The 21,557-nt window shown below is 39.5% G+C and overlaps 1 protein-coding gene across 2 annotated transcripts in view; it reads right to left on the reverse strand.

The window, feature by feature from the left end:
* NR3C2 (nuclear receptor subfamily 3 group C member 2) overlaps positions 1-21,557 on the reverse strand; it is a 188,233-nt gene that overhangs the window by 64,659 nt on the left and 102,017 nt on the right. For both annotated transcript variants that reach the window (XM_014880533.2, XM_014880534.2), the window contains exon 3: positions 14,216-14,355. In XM_014880533.2, the coding sequence (XP_014736019.2) occupies positions 14,216-14,355 (140 nt within the window). The remainder of the gene's footprint in view (positions 1-14,215; positions 14,356-21,557) is intronic.

Here is a 21,557-nt window from a genome sequence, read left to right on the forward strand (position 1 = left end):
GGTTTTGGTGGAGGTTGGCTGCCAACCTCCAAAGCTCCCTTCTGCAAAGAGCATGGCCAGGGCAGAGGGTCTGAGCTGAGCTTGTGCTCCAGCCATCTCTTCCATGTGCCAGGCAATGCTTTGGCACAGGGACTACGTGCAGAAAATCCCCATCACACTCTCAAGATGCTGCAAGGGAACAGCTTGGAGGAAAGAGGAATGAGGCACAGGTTGCAAAAGCAAAGGCGAGCAAAGAGTAAGGCAAAAAATAAATGTCTCTTAATGCACTGAGCCTGACCTGTCACTCCCATAACTTGATTTTTCTGATTGTTTAGCATTTTTAAGAGACTGCTTTCCAAGGAGGCTGGCTGGGTATAGGTCTCATGCGAGGTGCCCTGTGCTCCCAGCTCTGCCTACAAGCTTCCATGGCCCCTGGGATTTGACTTGCTGAGTCTATCTCAGGGGTGAGCTCAAAACAGCTGGATGCCACCCTCTGCTGCTCTCTGTAAACAGGGAAAACAGCTAGTGGCAGTCATAAAAACTTAGGGATGCAAAAATGTCCCCAAAAACCTGTCCCCAGTAACCTGTTTGGCCCCCAGGTTACTGCTAGCAGACACTTACATGGCCTCACAGTGCTCTGTCATGTGCTGCTGCAGCAGAGGAGTGCTACATCCAAGGGATGGATGTCCCACACACACATCCCATCTCACCCCTCCCCTTTTGGCAAAAACATAACCTTAGGAAATGATGACAATCCCTGGCTTGTAACTTACATTCTCTGCTTTTCTAAAACTTTGTAGGAAGAGGAAATGGGGCTTTAAGACCCTAACCACTGAGCAGAGGAGCATATCCCAACACCCTGCAGCCCAGGCTGGGAGGCAGAGCAAGCACACCCCATAGCTGAAGGGGGGAAGACAAACGAGGGTTGTCTCTCCCAGGATATATTCCCTGCTCAAATATCTCTTGTACAGGCAGGGGGTAACTTCTGCCCACCTTGCTGTGGGTGCCAATGGCCAGCAAGGCCACCCACCCCAGCAGCTGAAGCCTGCACAAACCACAATCAGCAGTAAAACTACGGACTCGAGAAAAAGAAAATATCCTTCAGCACGAATTTGTGACCCAGCACCTGCAAGCAAGGGTTACTCTGGTAGTTTCTCTATCTGCACAAAAAAATTAAACCTCATTGCTCAGAAGGGACACGGATTACTGAGCCATCATCAAAATGTTTGGCCTGGGGAGTTCCAGTGCTGCATCCACACGTTGCACTGCGGCTGCAAGAACACCCTCCCCAAACAGGCTTTGCCAAAGCCAACAGTGTTTTCCCGCAAATATGATTACACCGACTTTAATTAGGTAACTGGCTCAGTGGTTTTGATTGTTTCAATTGGGTGAGCACGTGACAGGGATTGATGTATAATTAAGATGAATTTTAAAGATAAAGTGCTCATGCTGGAGCGGTGCAGCGGACACATTTGTCGCTGCCCGAGGACGAAAGAGTAGAAGCACAAGTGGGAAGAGCTCCTCTCTCTGCTCAGCCAGTGATTGCTGACCTCTGTTTTTCATTATTCCTAGGAAGTGGCCAGTTAACCCCCATCATTAAGCAATAAACCGTGACAGAGAGCGCTGATTAATGTGCTGCTCCCCACCAGGGTCAGGCACGAGGAGAAACCCACGGCGGGCTCCTGGCAGTTTTAAATGGCCATTAGTTATAGTTGTGCAAAATGGCATTAACCCAGCTAATCGAGCACTGAGCAGCCACGCTTCTGCTGAGGTCAAGGGTTCCCAGGAAACAAAAGGTACACTATGTTTACATACAGGGAAAGAACACTTCAAAAACTTCCCCCCCAAAAAACCCAAACCCTGATGGGCTGATTAATAAAAATGAATACTTAATAAATTTGACTAAATGTGAATAAGCAGAATACATGCATTGTACCTATTAACTGAGGGAAAGTCCCAGAGCAAAGGACAAAAGGAAAGCAGCAGATTGCCTTCAGCAGCCTACTAAACCATGCTCCAGGACAGCTGCTGTACTGCAGCAGGTGGCCCTGTTTGGATCCCTGTCCCCAAAATCCTTCTGACTGCCCTCCCCTGTAGACAGGTTTGCTAATCTGGCCTTTTATAGGCTCAGCCACACGACCCCTATGTCCCTCGGACTTGGGATATCACACACGCTCCTCACATTCCCAAATCTGCTGTTTGTAAACCCTTCTCCCATGAGAGCCACAGAGCTGAGGAAGCGCAGAGAGCAAATGGTAAAAGCCTGGCAGAAGAACACAAGCTAAACATGCACATGCCAGCTCAGTCTGTGACAAAGATATGATGGGCCTGAGCACCAGGGCTTTTTTCTGCACAAGTATCTTCCTCTCACTTTAAATTTGATCTTCCTTTATTAGTTTTGGCAAGTGCCACTGTAAGGCGTGACCTCCATGTCTGGAATGGGAGAAGTGTTCTTGCTGTGGCCCTTGCTGGATGCCAGAGGCCCTTCTCCCCTCTTTTCCTAACCCTTTGTTTCTGATTCCAGCTGAAATGTTAACATTCGTCCCACAACTGGATGGAAATAATTTGATCCTAAGGATTTCCCTCATTTTTTCAGTTGACAGCCTTCGTACAAAGTGAAGCCTCCAAGATTTTCCCAGGCATACTGATTTTAGGACTAAGGATTGCATAATCCCTGTAAATGCACTTGCATAGGGATTTTGGATTAGTCCCACTTGCATTATCTAGCAATACCTCAGATCCACCTTTCCCTGTGGAATCTGAGTGGGCACCTTGGTCTGTAGAAGCACACATTGCATTTCCCACCTTATTCCTTGTGGGAAACAGGTGTTCTTGCATTGTGAGCTTGTTATTGAAGGCTTCAAGGACACAAAGAATGGTGACAGTAACAAGGGCTCTCTCACTTTCTTTGTGGGATGGTAATAGAAAATACAGTGAGCGTGAGAATGGCAATAGGAAGGGCTGAAATGAATTTCAGAAAGATGATACTGCCCTTCAGTTTTCTATTTCTGGAACATTTTCTAACTCAATGGAAAAAGGGATGCTCAAGTAAGCAAATTTACTCAAATGCTGTTCAAAACTCCTCTGCTGTTCAACCCTCTTTTGTCTCATCACAGAGCTTTTAGCATGTACTAATACACATGTTTTGCTTGTGCTTTTATGTCCTTCATTTTTTCATAAGCTTTCCACGAAGGATCTTTTATTATTAAACAGTCAGCTAAAGATCTCATCCTTGCCATACTTCCTCTTCCTACTTTGAAATGAATAATTAACATGGAATAATTGCTAGGTATTCTTTCTAAATTTCTTACATGGAAGTGGATTCCTTCACAAAATAGAAGGGAAGCAAGAAGAGATGCAGCTCAGTGTAAACCACTGTGTCCAAGTGCTTGCACTATTTTCCAGCACCATAATTTATTTTATAAAGCTGTATGCAATGTTGCTGTATTAAAATATAGTGTACTTGACGGACTGCCTGCTGCCCTACATTCAGCACAGAGTTACCTGCACGATGACAGTGCAGAAGCATGGAATATGAATACTACTCATAGTTCTCAGGGCTCTATAAACCACTTGAACATCTAGAATTCAACTGCCTGGCTGTTTACACCATGAATATGAAGCCATTAACAACCAGCCTTCCCCCAAAAAAATGAGTATACAACCTGATGGTTTCAGGAATATGGTGCTATTACTGCGGGAATACTCTATTCCTGTTATCACTGAAAAGACTGCAAGTAAAAGGCATCATTTTTTAAGTAGGTTAGTGTCTTTTCATTCTCCTTTTTTTAATTTTATGAATAGTTTAGTATGCCAGTGCACACAACCTAAGAAGTACTTATTATTATTTTTTCCCCATAGTCCATCATTATCATTCTGTTGTATCAGAGAAAATTAGCACCTATCGCTTACATAATTTCAAGCAGTATTGTTAAGAGTGGAATTTGCATGCATGATATGGTGTATAGGCTAACACAAGTCCATTTGCTAAGTCCACGTGGTAAAATGGATGAATAAATAATTGAATGCTTAGCTCCAAATATATAATTATTCTTAGGGAAAAAAAAATTAGAGCACGAGTCTGTGAAATACATATAATAATACTCATCTACAGCTAAACACCCAATACAAAAAATGTCCTTTCAGAAACGGAATGATATAGTTAGATTCCTAAAATGCTTATAGGAAACTTGCATAAATGTCCAAGTTTTGAAAGTACAGAACTATTGCACTTCTTCCCCACAGGCATTAGCTTTAAATTAAAAAAGCTGTTCTAGCCTAAGCAAGAAAATGCTTATCAGAGAACAGAACATGCAAAAGGTTTGTAAACCTTCAAATCACAGTTTGGAATGTTCCTGTTCAAAACCCCTCCAGCTCGGTTTTCCAGCCCTGCTCCCACACACTGCACCTGGGAAAGAAATTTTTTTAACACCACCCCTCATCCTGCTCTGGAATCAGCCTGGCTGCTGTGACCAGGTGGGAATTGTTGGCCGTATGTCCCCTTCCAGCACAAAGGATCACATCAGTGATTTGCCACGTGAGGGAGCAGGTTTTGCAGCAGAGAGTTCCAAAATGTCCATCCTCTGTCCTGGACAGCATCATAAAATTATTTCCAGAGGAAGCAAAATAAACAGGCAAGGTACAAATGAGGGAAAAATGCTCTAGGTCTTCTGCCTGGTAGCCCAAAATGAATGCAAATACACTATGAATGAGTAGGGGAAATGTCACTATACTGGGTATGGTTTTCCACAAGAATCAAGAAGAATTAAAGGCAAATGAAATGAGCTGTAAAAATCTGATACAAATGCCTTAATGCTGAAAGTAATGACACCTTTTCTGGAAAAAGTGTGAAATGTTAAATTATAAGAATAAAAAAATATTCAAAATATTTACCAGAATATTCAGTAACATGCAAATGGCAATGCCTTTTGTTGGCATCTTACAAGAACAGTCCAAAAGTTTCAAAGAAGAACAATTTTCATCAAAACCATCATTACTCCCTTTTTCTGTAATACGGACATCAAATTGTGTTTTAAAATAATATATCTGTCTTTCTATTGCAGAAACTATTCCCATTTTGGCATTTTTTCTCACCCTGTGACTTGTCAGCCTACGTTCTGAACGTCTAGAATAAATTTCTAAACCATAACCTTTCCACATTTATTTTCTGAGGCATTTATTTAGCCCTTTTGAATTTCTTCAGACATTCTTTTCCCGGCAGGAGGCACTGAGTAGTTTCATTAAACAGAAAAACCTATTGCCTAAAGCAGTAATTCCATTACAGCTTTTTGCCCTTATTACAGATCCTCTGGCATTACCATTGAAGAAAATCTGTAGATGGGCCTTTTTAAAAGTTATGATTTAATAAATCAGAAAAAAAAAATCTGTTAGGAAGACGAGAAGGATGCAGGTGTCACTTCTGTCTTTAAGAAGAGCAAGAATACTTTTTTTTTAATGGAGAGGATAGGTTGCCCTGAGGAATTCCCACTAATGGAAGTTTCAGCATGTATTAGAGAAGCTGCTTTACAGCCTTCCCAAATCCACTCCATCAAATAGTTTAGGCACCTAACTGAGCTCCAAGCAGCTTTCCTAGGAAGCACCACCATTATCCATGTTTCCTGCACATGACCACATCCTTGGAACCTCACTCCGGGTGCTCCTGCTGAACAGGTAAGAAATCTTAGAAATCTCAAAACCTGAATTCTGATCTAACTCTCCATGTCTCTCACTACATTATATCTTACTTCTACGCCCTTGGCCCTGCCTTGCCAGACCTCTAGCTGATCCTGGGGATGTGGATGGTGATCTAGGATCAATCAGGACCAAAGTCAAAAGGACTCTTGTCCTTGGAGTCCACATCCACATGCTACTGAGAACAAAGTACACCAAAGATTACAGAGATTTCAAGAAGAAAGAGAGACAGGGAGAAGAGAGAAAGTCAATGCATGAGGGAGGTGCCCTGGAGAACTGGCATCTCCTTTGCCATGGACTTACTTTATAATAATAAGCAAGAGAAAACCACTAATCATCCTCCCTGTTTCCTGAATATCCAACTTGTGATCCAGAGTCTGATTTGCAGTGGTGTGACCATAGCTGTAAATAAAATCAATGCAAACTGCACTTTGGACATACTAAGTGCAATAAAATGCCATGTACTTCTGCCCCTGAGGTCCTAAATATCATAAATCATGAATCCCAAATCAGTGGGTATGGCTGAGCTTAATCTGTGCCTTATCTCCTCAACTGTAAAATAGGGGTAATAACCACTCATCTCATAAATTAAACAATGCTTGTGAAGTACTTACATATTAGTGAAAGCACCACAAAAAAAGCTTTGTAAGAAATGAGTAATTATGTATTCTGAGCAAAGGATGAATAGTAATCAGCAGCGAAGGCACAGGACCATACATGGAGCAATGAGAAGAATATAAGATATTGAATAGCTGCTCATTAATTGAACACCATCCAATCTGTTCAATGAACAAGGCAGAGGTGTAATGGAAAAAGCTGTATGGGATTGTGTAATTAAGGCTGAATTAGGAATCATTACATGTGGTGCAGATGAACAAAGACGATGCAAGCCACTAAGGTTCGTTACTTTCATACTTAGTGACGATTTTGGAAACTTGATTTTTTCTTTTCCTTCCCCGATAGATTTTAAAAATAGAAAACTTAACAAAAATCAACCAGCCCAAACCCCCTGAAAGCCACCACTGCACCTAATATAAGAATCCCCACCGAGGAGCAGTAACTCCAAACTGCTTGTTTCTACTTGCTCTTACCATAGACAAGGTACATACAGAAGGCGAACATCCTGAAATAGGTGGGAACAACTGACTAACTCATGTTCCCTATTTGAGGGCCCTGGATTTGGCAACTCAGTGAGAAATGGCACCAATATATTTTTGGTCTAACAGAATTTTCTCTCCTTAAACAATAAGGACCTATGGGCTTCAATGCTGATGATGGGCCATTATTGTTTCTTAGAAACCTGACAAAACTGCCTCTGTTGAAGTCTAGACTACAAACCTAACAGAGACACTCTCAAACTTCAACAACCTAAAACTGTGCTCCAAAAAAAGGATGAAATCCTGGCTTCATTTAAGGCAATGGGAGATTTGCCATTACCTTTCCCACTCTATTTATATCCGAGATGCTAGCAGATGCCTTGTTCTCTCTGTCTACAACAGACAGATCTGTATGTACATTTTCTCTCTCTTTTTTAATCTATTTTTTTGTCTGAAGACTCTTTTTCCCATCCCCTTATTTAAAATGGGATTAGGAGGCACAAAAAGATGCTTTGCTTCTAGCCTTATATATTTATTTTCCAGTTTTATCTATTAAGAATTTCTTTCAGCCACGACACTACAAAATTCCTTATCTCTAACACTGGCGTGCTGAAGGCCCCTTGCAGGATTATCCCCTTTTGGCTTTTAACTACTTATCCTGAGACTTGAAGAGCCTTTTCAGGCTTGAAAAATTTTCAGGAACTTGAGGGCTGAAGAAGGGAAGTGCTATTTGCTCCTAAAAGTGAAAATTTTAACACTGCTTCTAGAGGCTGCCAAGGCATGCAGATAACAGCATTTTATAAAGTAATATCTCTTTTAAGAAGCACTACCATAGCTGTAAGGAGCTAAAGCATCTGATTAAGGATGTTTTATGACATTTGATATGTTTTATGCAGTTTGATACAGATCTTGTCAATCTATTTCTGTCCAATTACAAATTCCAATTTAAATGTCTGCTCATGCTTTAGTTATCCTTTTAGTTGTATTGTATCAGGCATTACAAAACAAAACAAAAACCCATCAGACCTGATGAGGCCTGGGGGGTACCTACAGAGGCTTAGCTGGGTAGGATGGAGTTGTTTCCAAAGGACTTCACTCTCCTGAGCTTTTTTTTGAACTCAAAATGAGAAAAGTCATTGCAGGAGATATTTACCTGCTAGTACAAATACAAAGTAGTTCTGCCTTATGCAAGATCTAAACACTTTACATCAATTTTTAAAAACTGAACTTCTGTATTCCTGTGAAGATCTAGTCATTCACCATCATTACAAATGGAATAGTCTAAAAACGGATTAGTTAGTCCACCCTCTCTATTACTCACACTTCCTCCATTTTCAGAGTCAGTTGGAATATCCATCCCCACCAGGATACAGCATTAACCAAAAGAGACCTCTGTGGCTTATCCTTTACAACCACAGAGAACTAAATTATATCATCATCTACTTCTCTTATAAGCAATTTCAAAGTAGGCAATTAAATTCTTCTTACTCTTTTCAGGAAAGTGCCCCCACAAAAGTCCCTCTTTTTGGTGGTTTTCAGCATTCTTAAAATAGCAAACTAACTAATGGTACTTTTACCCATCTACTCATTTCAGTACAGTTCTTAGTTCAAAATAAATTCTCCTCCCTCTCAGTTGTCTATCCCTCAACTGTGAAATATTTATAGACAGCAACCATGTCCCAACTCAGACTCTTTTTGGGAAGGCTAAAAAAAGCTAAAAGCTTTTAGTCACCTGACATAAGATAAATTTTTATTTCCCAGATCACTTCAAAAGCTCTCCTCATGTGTTTACTTGCCTTTGAATCAAGCTGTCTTTAACATACTGGTGGACCAGAAGTATACTCAACACTCCACATAAGCATTCCCAGCATCACTTATACCATGACAGTGTGAATACTTCCCTGATGGCTTGAAGTACTTGGTGCATCTGAATTTTTACACATCCATTTTGTGCAACTACACTACGCAAGTGGCTCAGCCAGCTTGGAACTAATACCTAGAAGATCAATTTCCTTGTCTACCTTTCCTGTAGCAAAAGAGGTCCATTCATTTTTCAGGAAAACACAGCTGACATATTCAAGAAAACACTAAACTAATGGCTGCAGCTTTGGAACATTTGTTAGCCAAATATTTGTGGCCACCTTAAATCAGCGTGCACTGACAGGGCCATCCCCCCTCTAGGAAGACTCTGACCTGATGGGATGCTACCCTGTGATGTCTTAAAAAAGAAAACAACAACAACAAATTACTGCAACCGAGTTCCCTGTCACATCATATGAATGCCAAAATTTCCCTGCCCTTAACAGGCTGTAGAAGGTGAGCATGTGAAAGTCTGTATGGTTCTTGAATTTGTGGCAGTGGAAGGCTTCTGCCCAAGATAAACCCATCTTACAACTGCATCCATTTCCAGTTACTGGGTATCTGTGCATGTGCAGGCTGGCTATCACCTACTGAATATATCATTTTACAGATGAAGTAGGCTAGAAATTAATATTCATAAAACAAAGAACAAAAGACAAATGACAGAGTGCAGGAAAAGAATAGTTGCATGCAGCCCTGTGCGTGCATTTTTCAAGGCCAGACAGCTGCCCATATTTAAATTCTCATCCTCATACTCATCTATCCCTCTCCACAGCAACACCAGCTCACACAGTAAATAAGTTACCCTCAAAAAAACTGCAAATGTTGGGAAGTCTTGGGGGAGGGAAGAAATTATTAATGCTTTTGGAAAGGAATGAATGCAGATTTTCAGCTTCCTTGATATAAAATATTTTTTGTATCGTTTTCACAGCTACTAACCAACTTATGTTCTTTGTGGCACTGCAGCTGCTAAACCCACTCATTCTGTGCTTGCTTTCAAAGCCAGGCACTCCACCACCTTGGTGGCTCCCAAATCTCCCCCCTCCTATCTGAAATGCTACCACATTCCGCTTGGTCCACTGGTGTTCCACTTCACATTCACCTGAATGCATCCAGCGTTTTTTACTGAACAATGTATTCCATGCAGGCCACATATTCCAAAGGGCCACGAGGAAAGATTTTTCCTCACGTTTCACCTCTCCCCAGCTTTAAGATATTCAGTTGCAATATATGCTCAATCCTTTATTCTTGCCTTTTTTTCTTATGTCTCAGCTCTTGCTGCTTGGCGCTTTTTTTTTTTTCTTCTTTTTGGGGTCCCAAAAAATTGCAAATTTTTTTTAGCACCTTCCTCCTACCAGTCTCCTCAACTCCAAGCCCTTAGTTACTAAAGCCAGCCTGGAGAAGGAATGAAGACTTCATTTCACAGAGCAATACTGCCTGCCAGAGCTAAACCCAGGAAAAGTCCTTTTCATGTATCTATGAAAACATGGAAGGCTGGTGGCAGCTTCAAACCTATAATGACTTAATTATTTAAATTTTATTTTACACCTATTAACCATAGCATATCAAGTAAAAGTAGCAGCTGCTACATGAATTTGACCAGCTCACTTGCCCTCAGCAGATCACCCATCTGCTTGCTCTTCACCTAATATTTCTGTTTGATAGGTTGTAAAACAGATTCTTGCAACAGGTCAGGAACAGAGTCAACTTCAAATCCCACATAAAAATTTCTATGAAAACATATGGACATCTATACTGAGTGATGTCAAATTTAGAGAGGCCACGGACCTTAGGAAAGTGGATAAAAGGAAAATTGCAGCCTGTTATGGAAAAACACTGACTCCATTACAGTGAATGAACAGAAGAGTGGAGAGTGAAGAACTGTATGTATAATTAATTATACTAATGCAGACCTACAAAATTCATGGCTGCACACACTGCAAAATGGTGTGCAAAAACGCCTGTTATGTGTCAATTTCAATTTCATACAGCATAAAAAGTACTGCTTTTTTAAATGATCAATACAGTAAACTCCCCTGTTCATCAGTAGCATTCTGTAAAAAGTCAATGCTAATAACTCAGGCAAATTATTCAAGAGTTATGTATGCTAGCATTTCTCATACCTTGATCAGCTTTCCACTTCAACCGAAATGAAAACAAAACCAAAAAACAAGGGAGGGAGGCACACAGAGAGAGGCTGTAGTTCATCTTGTACTAGGGCTTATAAAGCCTTGGGAAGTTCTTTCACTTACAGTGCATAGGAAAAGCAGCTGTTTCTGAAAAAGCAGGTAGGATTTCTTTGTTCCTATGCTGCTCACTTAGGGGCACAGAAGGTTTGCTACAACCAGGAGGCATCAGATCAGACTGAAAAGTTTCCTTCAGCCAAATTATCCCTCTACTCTAAAGTGGCAAAAGTTCAGGTGAGAAACAAACCCCACAGCCCTAGAACCTTCTGTTGTTGTGCCTGTGTTTCTACTTCAGAGCTGAAATCTATTTTTTTGACTTAAAATTGAAGAACTAGCTTTAAGGTGAACCTCCTGGAACAGAAATCAAGGAACAGAAACTAATCTTTACTGAATTATTCCATCTCTGTATTTTTAAAAAAGGTCAAGCTTCCCTATAACTCCTCCAATATAATTTTTAATGCTCCCATTTTAAGTAGGCAAAAATCTCCAAGCAAATATGCAAAATAACTTAAAGAAAATGGTCATTTTTGCTGTAGTCTTTGGCACCATATGGAGATGAAAAAATGCCTTCCTTTTTTCTTACTTCCAAGCCAAAGGAAGAATAAAAGATTAGCAACTTACGAAACAATATAAATTTTGATTTAGGAGAGATTACCTCATACTTGTCTAGAACTTGAACAAATGAAGACTGAAAATGCAAAGCATAGGCAAGAACAGCTGTGATTTCTGACTTCAAGCCTGTTACTCTCCTTGGAGAAAGCTGCTTCAGTGGAAAAAGAGATGAAAAGCCTGGCCAGGTGCTTTAGGTTCCCTCACAGTACAGAATATTTTCAGCATATGACTCTATTTTGATCATAAATTCCAGTTCAAATGACTTTAGGATTTGCCATATCTGTAATTCTCTCAGGAGGAAAAAGCCCATAGAATAAAATTAACCTATCTAAGAAATATATTCTAAATGTATATACCTTAACTTTTGCAGTGACACCATTTACCAACGCTTTTACAGTCTAAGGATTTTTAGTATCTGCAAGGCAGATCAAATTTATGTTAATGACAAAATCACGTTTCTTCAAACCAGCCTCCTGTTCATCAAAAGGTCCATGCCTACTTGGTACTAAAACTAGCACTTGGATAATTTACAGCCTTGGATTTAATGCCATCTGAAATTAGTCTTGAAATTTCACCAATAAACCCATTTTAATACTTTTATTTTGTTTACAGCTCTCCTTCTCATAAATCCATTAGACATTTCCTGAAAGTTCCAAGATACGATTAACTGCGAATACAATTACCAGATTTATAATTTGAAATGCAAACTTTAGTCTCTTTGTTCTTCTTTTCTTGGTTTTAAATTCCAGTACAGCTGTTACTTTCTGTTATAATACCTCTGGTTTTGTAGGATTTCAGAGGAGCACGAATGAATTGACATTCAAAAGCTGTTCAAGGTGTGCTGACAATGTCAGCAATTCCAGCTGAGACCCAAAAAGCTGGGTGGTGTGCAGAGTTGTCTCTCTCTCTTCAAATCCCTCTTTTCTCTGTTTCCATGCTTTTTGACCCTATTTGTCTCCCCACTCCATAGACTGATAGAGGGGCTGAGTTGGAGTAAACCTTTAAAGGTCTTTGCAAAGAGCAGGGATATCTTCAACTGAGGAATATTCAGTGGATCCTGAAAGAAGTGTGTGTGTCCCTGTGCCACAAATATTTAATTGTGTCAATTATTTCAAATAGGAAACCTCAGGAGGGGGTGTTTTATTGGTCCTGTTCCTAACTGAAAAATTTATGATGGCTCTAGAAGAAAGCTCTTGTTACAAAACTACCTACACAAACTTCTATTTATATGAATGGTGCCAGGATGTTTGAAGCCAATATGTGTATTATGTTTTTTGCTATGCCCTTTTGGGGCTAACACTCTACAATATATTTTAAAAAAAGTGCAAGCCAAGACAAAATTTCAGTGTCTGCCTAACAGCAATGCTACTGGTAGCATCAAGAGCTCAGTCATGTGCATAGCAAGAAGTCTAGGCAGTATTCACATACCACTGGTGGGTACATGTATGTTACTATAATCACTCTAAAAATGTATTTTAAACTAATTGAAAACACATCAATTTTTTAGGGACGACAGGGTAGCTTTCTCTGTCATTTTTTTTATGTTTGTTTTGCTTAACTTGCAAACTTTCAGTAATTACTGATCAGTTTTAATTACATTTTTTAAATGTATTTCTGTGCCTGATCAGAGAGTAATCCTTTCCTAATAATTTTGGCTTCTGAGGCTTGAAAACACAGTCTTGCTGCTCTGTTAACTCCTAAAGAGACTCCTTAGTAATTTTTCATAAATTCCTCTAAATCTGGATGGGAACATCCATCATACAGTGTTGGAATGGTCATGAAAGGAGATGTAAACAAACAGTACCTTGAAATTACAGTGATTCTAGACTGCAGAGGAAACTTTCCTGGGAAGCAGGAAAGGAGGAAGGAAGACAACAGAAGGTGCTGTCACTTCACACAGTATGTGCATGTAAATGGAAAGCTTCACCATCTCAACCACCCAAAAAAATATTTTCTCATGATTCAGGGCTCAGCTCACACATGGATGTCTGAGGAGCCATCCATGACGTGGAGTGGAAGCACACAGAGGAAATCCCTCAGCCAAAACCAGGAAGGATTTCCAGTTCATGTGCTACAGCAAGCAACTGAATTCTCAAGAAGAAGTTGGGGAATGAGGACATCAAGGTCAGCTACTGCACAACTGTAAGAGAAGATGTTTTCAGCAAGGGGAAACCTCTTCCATGTCCTTATAACTTTGGGAAGTTAATTTCAATTAGATTGACACTTTTGATGATAGATAGATAAATAGATTGATATATATTACATGAAGTCTTGACTTCAATGACGCACAAGCCCTCCAGGTCTCTTTATCTGAGAGCTAAATCCTTCTTGCCATCAGAAGCAGGTTTAATGATCACAAAAGAAATTAATCACACCTCACACTGCCTCACTCTTCTCAGTGCACAAGCTGGACACCATATTAAGAGCCTATTTTCTTCCTTCGAGGTTTTTTTCATGAAGATAAATCAGTAAGTAGCTATCTCCTAGTTCATCTGTGGTTGTAAGAACATTTACTCACCAGCAAAGACTCCCAAAAAACTATATAGTATTTATGCCCTTTGCATGCCACGAACTCTTATTATCAGATATTAGAAACCTTTTTTCTGCCTGAAGAAGTTGCTTACCAAGTCTGTAAAGGTCGCTCAACATTCTTTTTTCCAAACTAACAACATAGAATTTTACCAACAGCAGAAAGCACATAGGAAAATTTATATGTATGTATGTATATTTCTTTAAATATATATCTATTCTGTCTTTTGTGCTGGTATTTTTTGCTTTGTGTTTTCTTACCTTCTACTGCTCTCTTGAAGAAAACTTTACAGCTGCCACATGTAACCACCCCATAATGACATCCAGATGCCTCATCTCCACACACCAAACACACTTTGGAAGGTCTTGAAGATCCAGTTGATACACTTCTCAATGAAGAGCTGGAGCGAAAACAATCAAACAAAACAAAACGCCCATGAATATTTCAAATCACAACAGCCATAACACAAAGTTCAATTAAGAATTTATAACAGGTATATTGCTCAAGGCACCTAATAATTAGGAAACCACAACTCTTTCTGGCAGTGCCTGGATGAATACATGGATTTCTTTAATTAGTAAGTGCAATATTTTTATTGTCTGTTTTAAAACACCCATAATATATCAATGTTAATGTGAGAAATTACCACAAGGGCAGTGGAATTTATTGGTAGCAGATGATTAAAACTGAAAATAAAAAACAAACTAACTAACAAACCACTCTGGCAACAACCTGGCAGCTATAAAATTTCTTTGTGTTTCTTTAATTGTTTGAAGCCTTCACAGCTAAAGAGTACCTGTAAGGAAACCTCTAAGGCCATTTGATGAAGTAGTGCAGCAAGGTGGTATCTACTCCCCTGTCTGTGCTCCTGCTTACCACTGCAGTAGTCCATGAGCTTATTTCTAATATTCCTGCCATTTATCAGCTTACTTCTGATGTCGTTTAGAAGCCTTTGTACATTCTGCAAGTGCAGAAGATCCTCCCATGTGCCTGTAGGTGCCAGAAAAGCAGCACTGGAGTTCAGAAGTTTTGTAGAGTGATGCACCTTGCAAGCCTTGCTTCAATCACCCACCTCTGTCTTAAACCCCAGGGCACCTTTAGCAAACATTTTCCACTGGCAACTCTCAAAGACAATGCTTTTCAAAAACAAGTCACATTCCACGATCCTGTGATTCCTCCCTCCTTTTTTACCCCCATGAACTGAAAGTGCCACCCTAAAGCAATGGGCATGCTTGGAGAAACATGCCAGATCCTGAAGGAGATGAAAGCTTTGGATCCCTCCCACGGTCTCCATGGGGCTAGAGAGAGTATCTCCTTCCACACAGTCTCTCTTCTGCAGGTAAACGTGACCTCTTGCATTTCTTAAATGTTATCTCTCTGAACAACTACAAAAACAACCCTGAAAGGCTTCACACCAATAGGGAAATCATCAGGTAGTTCAAACTGCAGGTCACAGGCTATTTGTCCATCAGCCACTGGAAAACAAAGTCCACAGGAAGTCTTAATTCAAATATAAGATAATGAGCATGTTTAAGAAACCTCAAGTATTAACCCTTTGCCTTTTTCCAAATTTCTAACTTCCTTTAAAGAGGTATACAGTGATTTATCCACGGGGCACAGCTCTAATGTCACTCCAAATGAGGGACCACAGCTCTCCTGGCCTGCAGCTTTACTGCAACATCAAATCTAAACATCTGTTTAAATGACAGTGCTCAGATGTTAATCAAAATGTTCCAGATAGTATTCCTGCTCTTGTCTGCTCGCTAGTCTGTTAGATTTACTAGTTTTAGTCCTTGTGCTATTTATACTCTCATTACATAACATCACACTACATGATAATTGCTAGGTGATGGCATTAGCTCATCTGTTAGCAGAGAAAGCCTCACCAAATTCATGTTAAAATAAGTTCTGCGTGTTCCAGTCACATTCATACCTGCACACGCTGCATTAATTTACCCTCAGGAAAAGTAACTTTCCCAGGATTTGCCCAGCCTGTGCTGGTATTCAGCTCTGATGTGTTAAGGCAAAGAACAGGACTTTCTCCCTCCAGCACGTTTCATACTGCATGAAAAAATATCAGGCCTCCCATTAAACAAAATTCTTTAAAAGATGTGTGCCTTCTAGAGAAAATGCCAATAAGCCGGAAAACTAACCTTGAAAATTCTTTTTTTCATTACAAACATCAGTATTTTTCCTGAGAAGGGAAACACTTCAATCTTGACATAAGACCAAAATGTCTCAGGGGATTTGTAATTTTGATGCTGCGTGTTCCCATTTCTTCATAAGACTGGCAAAAACTTTCCACCCTGAAAGAGGTCACTGTAGTTTTTTTTTATATCTAAAAAAGAGGTAATTTTATTAGAGAGCTTTTCCTGTAGAGAAATGGAGGTTTCCAGGGTATCACAGCAGTGTGCATGACTTTTATTTTTATATATATACACACGCACATGCTTCTCTATATATACATACTGCATATATATATATGTAATTATGTATTATTTTTAGTTGAAAATAAATTGTCATGTAGGATTTGCAGAAGGTGGGAGAGCCTTTTTTTAGATACAAGCTACCCTACAAAATTGCACTTTCACAGAATTATTAGGTTAAAAAAAAGTCAGCAAAGACACATTAAGACACCAGTTGATCCACGACTATTATTAAATGCCTACCTAAGATGCAATCTATAGCATATTTTATGCAATGCTCCTCTCCACTGAAGACTTGAATACAACTGGAAGGTAGAGGCTGAATACAAAGTATATATTCAGCTACTCAGCCACAGCATCACAGGTGGAAGCTTAACATTCTGAAATTAAATCGAATTAACTCATTCTTTTATTCAGTTTAAAAGTGGAATAAGTTGAAACACAAATGAGGCATTTTCATTCTTAACAGGAGTATCAAACATGGAGTTGTTCTCAAATACTTTACTGCAAAGAAACATTGATATTTGCTCTTGGTACTTCAATCTCCTCCAGGGTACTAACTTGTGCCAGCTCTGGCTATGATTGTCCTCAATGAACAATGTTTGGCTTGTTTTTAAAATCTTTTATGTTCTCTTTCACCCATGCTATACCAGAGCATTTGCCAATTCAAAGTGCTGTTGTAATACCTCACATAAAGGTAAAGTGGTGCAAATAATAAAAGGCTGAGCCCAAAAATATGCTCAAATCACAAGCTAAACCTCAGGATAATTCATTCTCTCCATGGATGCTTTTCCTTCCAAACAAGATGGTTGTTCCTTTTCCTCCTAAATCCCTCTCTTTTCAGGCTGTCATCCCTTTCCTTAGTGACCACTGTGAACAAGATCTGACTGATGAGGAACCAACCTCTTGGCCTTTATTTCCAGTGTTGGAAATCCCCAAAAAACCCCTTGGCCAGACATCCAGCGTTGATGACATAAAAAGACACTTCATTTATTTATCACTTTTATTAAACCAATTCTTTTTATTAATCATTATAGCTCTCTATTCTATAATATGCACAAGCAGAAAAACTACATTAAACCCCCTACACTGAAATTACTTCTCATGCATGCTCCAAGTTAAATATTTCCCTTTGCATTAATTTTACACAGCAACATGCCATAAATTTTTGCCCAGTAAAAATGCTAGTGCCAACAGGCATGTGGGAAAAGTTACAGACAGGTAACACTTAATAAGCAAAATATCAGTGTTAAATTCAGTTGATTATAACAGATATATCTACATTAATTTAATTTTTTGCTCCTTTTTTGGAGCTCAGTTTGATTTTTTGCTCCAGATGAGAAGTTTTGTTACAATAATCCAAGTTACTTAAGTAACAAGTCATTCTCCCTTTTGGAATATCCAAGAGTTAGTCCACACAAGAATGAATACCATAAAAAAAAGATTAGAAACTTTACAATTGACTCCCTGGAGGGTAATCAGCCTAGTGCCAAATATCTATTTGAATGACATGCTAAATCTAATGGCATATATGGGCCACAGCAGGTTTGAGTCTTAAAATTCAGATCGAGTGAAAACACTGTATTTACACAAAACCAAATCAGAGCCTAAACCCTACTAGTATATTTAACATGGTTTTTTAAAAAAACTTTTACACAACAAACTGTTGCTGAGCCAGGACATTCCTTGTGGGTGGGAAGCTAGTTTCAATATAAACTCCTAACAGAAAATACCAGAAATATGAAATAGTGCCATAGAGCTGGCCACTCATCCACATTTACAGAAGCCAGTGGCTCACATAGGTTGATTAGGTGTCATTGCTTTCATGACTCTCTCATTATTTCTAATACAGAGACAAGAATAGGCAAACACACTCAAATACCACCCCCCCATAAAACAGCACAGGATTCAAAGAGAGGAGACCTACCAGAGCTCACATATTTTATCCCAATGCTGCTACAGCCAAGGGCAGCATGGAGAGTTTAACAATGCCAAATCTATCTCCTAAATGATTTGTAAAACGGTTGCTTCGATGGCTCCAGTAACATTTGTCACGTTGTAGGGTATGTGATTAAGAGTAATCCTGATTTATTATCCCTAACAGTGCAAATGCTGGCAGTTAGATGCTGACCTTGACTAGCCATTGCCATCCAGCTCATTTGTGCCTCTCACAGTTGGCTTTAGTAATATGGAGAATTAATTAGAAATAACAGATTTTGTAAAGAAGAGTCAATAAACCCACAGATAATCCAGCATTTAAAAAGCTGATTATATAGGTTATTATGTTTTTCAAACCACATGTCATATAGGAGCACAGTTTAAACAAACGATGCTTCTCTCATGATAAAATGAAGCACTCCAAAGAAGCAGAAGCCACAATATGAATTCCAAAGTCATTTGTTCCAAGCACTTTTATTATTATGAGATCTAGATGAGCCCTTTTTAATTCCACATCATTGACTTTTCTTTTTAATACTGAAATTTTCTGGCAGTAAAACAAACAGAAGGAACTTGGGTACACCTCAATAAATATAGGTATGAAAAAACAAAGGTAAAAAGAATTTTAGATTATAGAATCATATTTTTACCACAAGAAGGAAAAAAAAGTAACTGAAGAGGAAAAATAATCAGGATATTCAAGATTCAGAGGCTGCCAGCAGCTTACTTCTACCCTCTCACCTCATTTCTGAAGGGGTATAACCTCCAGCTGGAGCCATCTTCTACTGGGAACTAGCACATAAAAACACGATAGTCAACTTTGCACTTTGAAATACTGAAACTAACATTCCTGTGGCCCAAAACAACAGCTGGGTATTTCAGTGGCATTTCACTTCCTTAGGAAAAGGTACTGGGAGAGCTGCTTTCTCTAACTCATTGCTCCCTCACCATCACAGATGGACACCAGTGTGGACACTGCCTCCATTGCTTTTGTGCATGTCCACATAGAAACAATCATTTCATTGCCCAAGATAACTCTATTACTCCTTCAGACAGTGACATCCTGCTCAAAAACTGTCCAGTAGATTATTTATTAAACCAATTCACTCCACAGTGATGGCAGTCACGACCTCCCCCAGTGCCACGTATCAGCTCTCAGATTTTGCTCCATGCTGCCTGCTTTAATTGTCAATACTAATGTTTGACCAGCATCAGTTTCTGTTGTATAACCTGAATTTTTAAAGGGCTTCACTGTGGGAAGGAACTCTGGCTCTCTCCTACAACTACTTGAATAAAGCAGATTAGCAGACTGGAAAATGGTATTTCTTAAATGTCAGAGTATATAAACCAATCTTCTTGTCAGCAGACCAAGAAAGCAGAGAAGAGTGAAAAGGTGCAGAGATGAAATGATCAGAATTTTGGAGGAGAAGGCAGTCACGTGGGACCTCGGGAACACTGAGCTAAGGAAGAACTGCTGGAACCCAACCACCCCTGAGCCTCAGCAGCAACACTCCCAGAGCAGGCAGAGCAACATTTACCCTCTTGGAGGGTATATTTTAAAGAAATTTCAAAAACAAAAACAACCAAACAGCAAATCCCAACAAAGAGAATTCAGTAACTGTGATATTACATTTAAATCAGTCTCGATTAGTTATTTAGTTGTTGTTTTTTTAAAGCACAGAGCTTTTGTATTTCAAGGCAGAAACCCTACAATTCTTTGAACTTCAAACATTACAATCTTTTTTTGATATTAAGAAATGCTTAGTATGATGGAATGTGTAGGAATTGGAAAGGAAGTGCACTTAGTTAAGGAAAAGCAAACTGAGAACTTGGATGGTGTTTTTCCTCAGCAACTCCAGTTTTCACTTTAAGTTACTTTATTTAGCAATGCCTAAGGGTCACACATCACACTTTCATACCTGGATCTTAATTATGATAACAAGCAAACTCTGACATGCACTAATAGAAAAGGCTCCAACCTTTTTTCCAAGCCCCACCAAATCTAAAAAGATACACTTAGGATTTTAAAAAAAAGCATTTAAGTTCCAATGTTTATTCGGCAAATAGAATCTGATGTGTTCTGTGCCACAGTCAAAGTGAACAGGTTCCTGCATTTAGCTTAACCTTAAGGCATATGTTGATTTTACAAAATGAAGCAAGTGTGCTATGCTCCTTCAGTTCCCATTTACCTTAGTGGATGCTGACAAGACTCAGCATTTTCCTCCATCCAGCTGTAAACCTTGACTTTTCCTTGACCTTCTCTACTGAAATATTTTGGTAGCAACTACGGTCTGCAATCCAAATTTTACCCCCAAATAATCGTCTGACTACAGAAAAATGTAAGCTTAAGCATCAACTAAAGTGTGTTCTGATGGACTGAAACTGAAGAGCACTTATTTCCTAGGGAAATAAACCTAATTTTTATCCAGTGATTTAGTGATCAGAGAAGTATCACATCCTCCTACTTTTCTTCTGCAATCCACTTTTCTCCTCTAACTGCTGTCACAACCTACCAAGACACAACTGCTCCAGGGAAATAAAATTTCCTTGCTCTGCAGGTTTTTTAGTACATAGATATCGTTATCTATTGAAATGGAATGGTTAACCCAGAAGGGGAGTTTCCTATCAGGATTAGGCCTTTGGCTTTGGAAGGCAGAGAACTCTAGTGAGCCTCACAGTGCATTTGCTCTAGCTTTTCATATTTGGCTCACTTATAGAATTAGTGCAGTTTAAATGCATGCAATGCTGGCGTTTGTGCTGCTGATTATAAATTGCTATGTATAGCAAGATAAGGCAGGAACAGTTTATCTGGAAAATTATCTGGTTAATTATTGAAAGTTTGTTTGAGGGGGGCAGGGAATACATTTAACTCTTTCTTTTCCTGCACCTGCTCACCTGCCCTAACTAGGAGGAGACACACAGCTTGCAAAATCCAATTTTTCATAGCACCATCTCATTTCCCACTACTGAAAACTATGTGAGCCATCATGCACCCTGATAACTTTCCTGCCAGGGCACAGTAGTGTTTACCTGGTTAGGCTCTGCTGCCTTCTCAGTCAGAAACATTTCAAAGCTGCATAAAATGCCATGATTCAAGTGAGGCTCACTTGCTGATGGGGGCACCAGTGGGAAATCATAACCATGAGGAATTCCAGGCAAGACAAGACTCCATGAGTACATCACTCTGCTACTGAATGCTTCTGAGACAAAAAGAAACTGAACCAGCAAGGGAGGAAAA

Source organism: Sturnus vulgaris, chromosome 4 (genome assembly GCF_052056855.1).
Source record: "Sturnus vulgaris isolate bStuVul1 chromosome 4, bStuVul1.hap1, whole genome shotgun sequence".
Taxonomy (NCBI): domain Eukaryota; kingdom Metazoa; phylum Chordata; class Aves; order Passeriformes; family Sturnidae; genus Sturnus; species Sturnus vulgaris.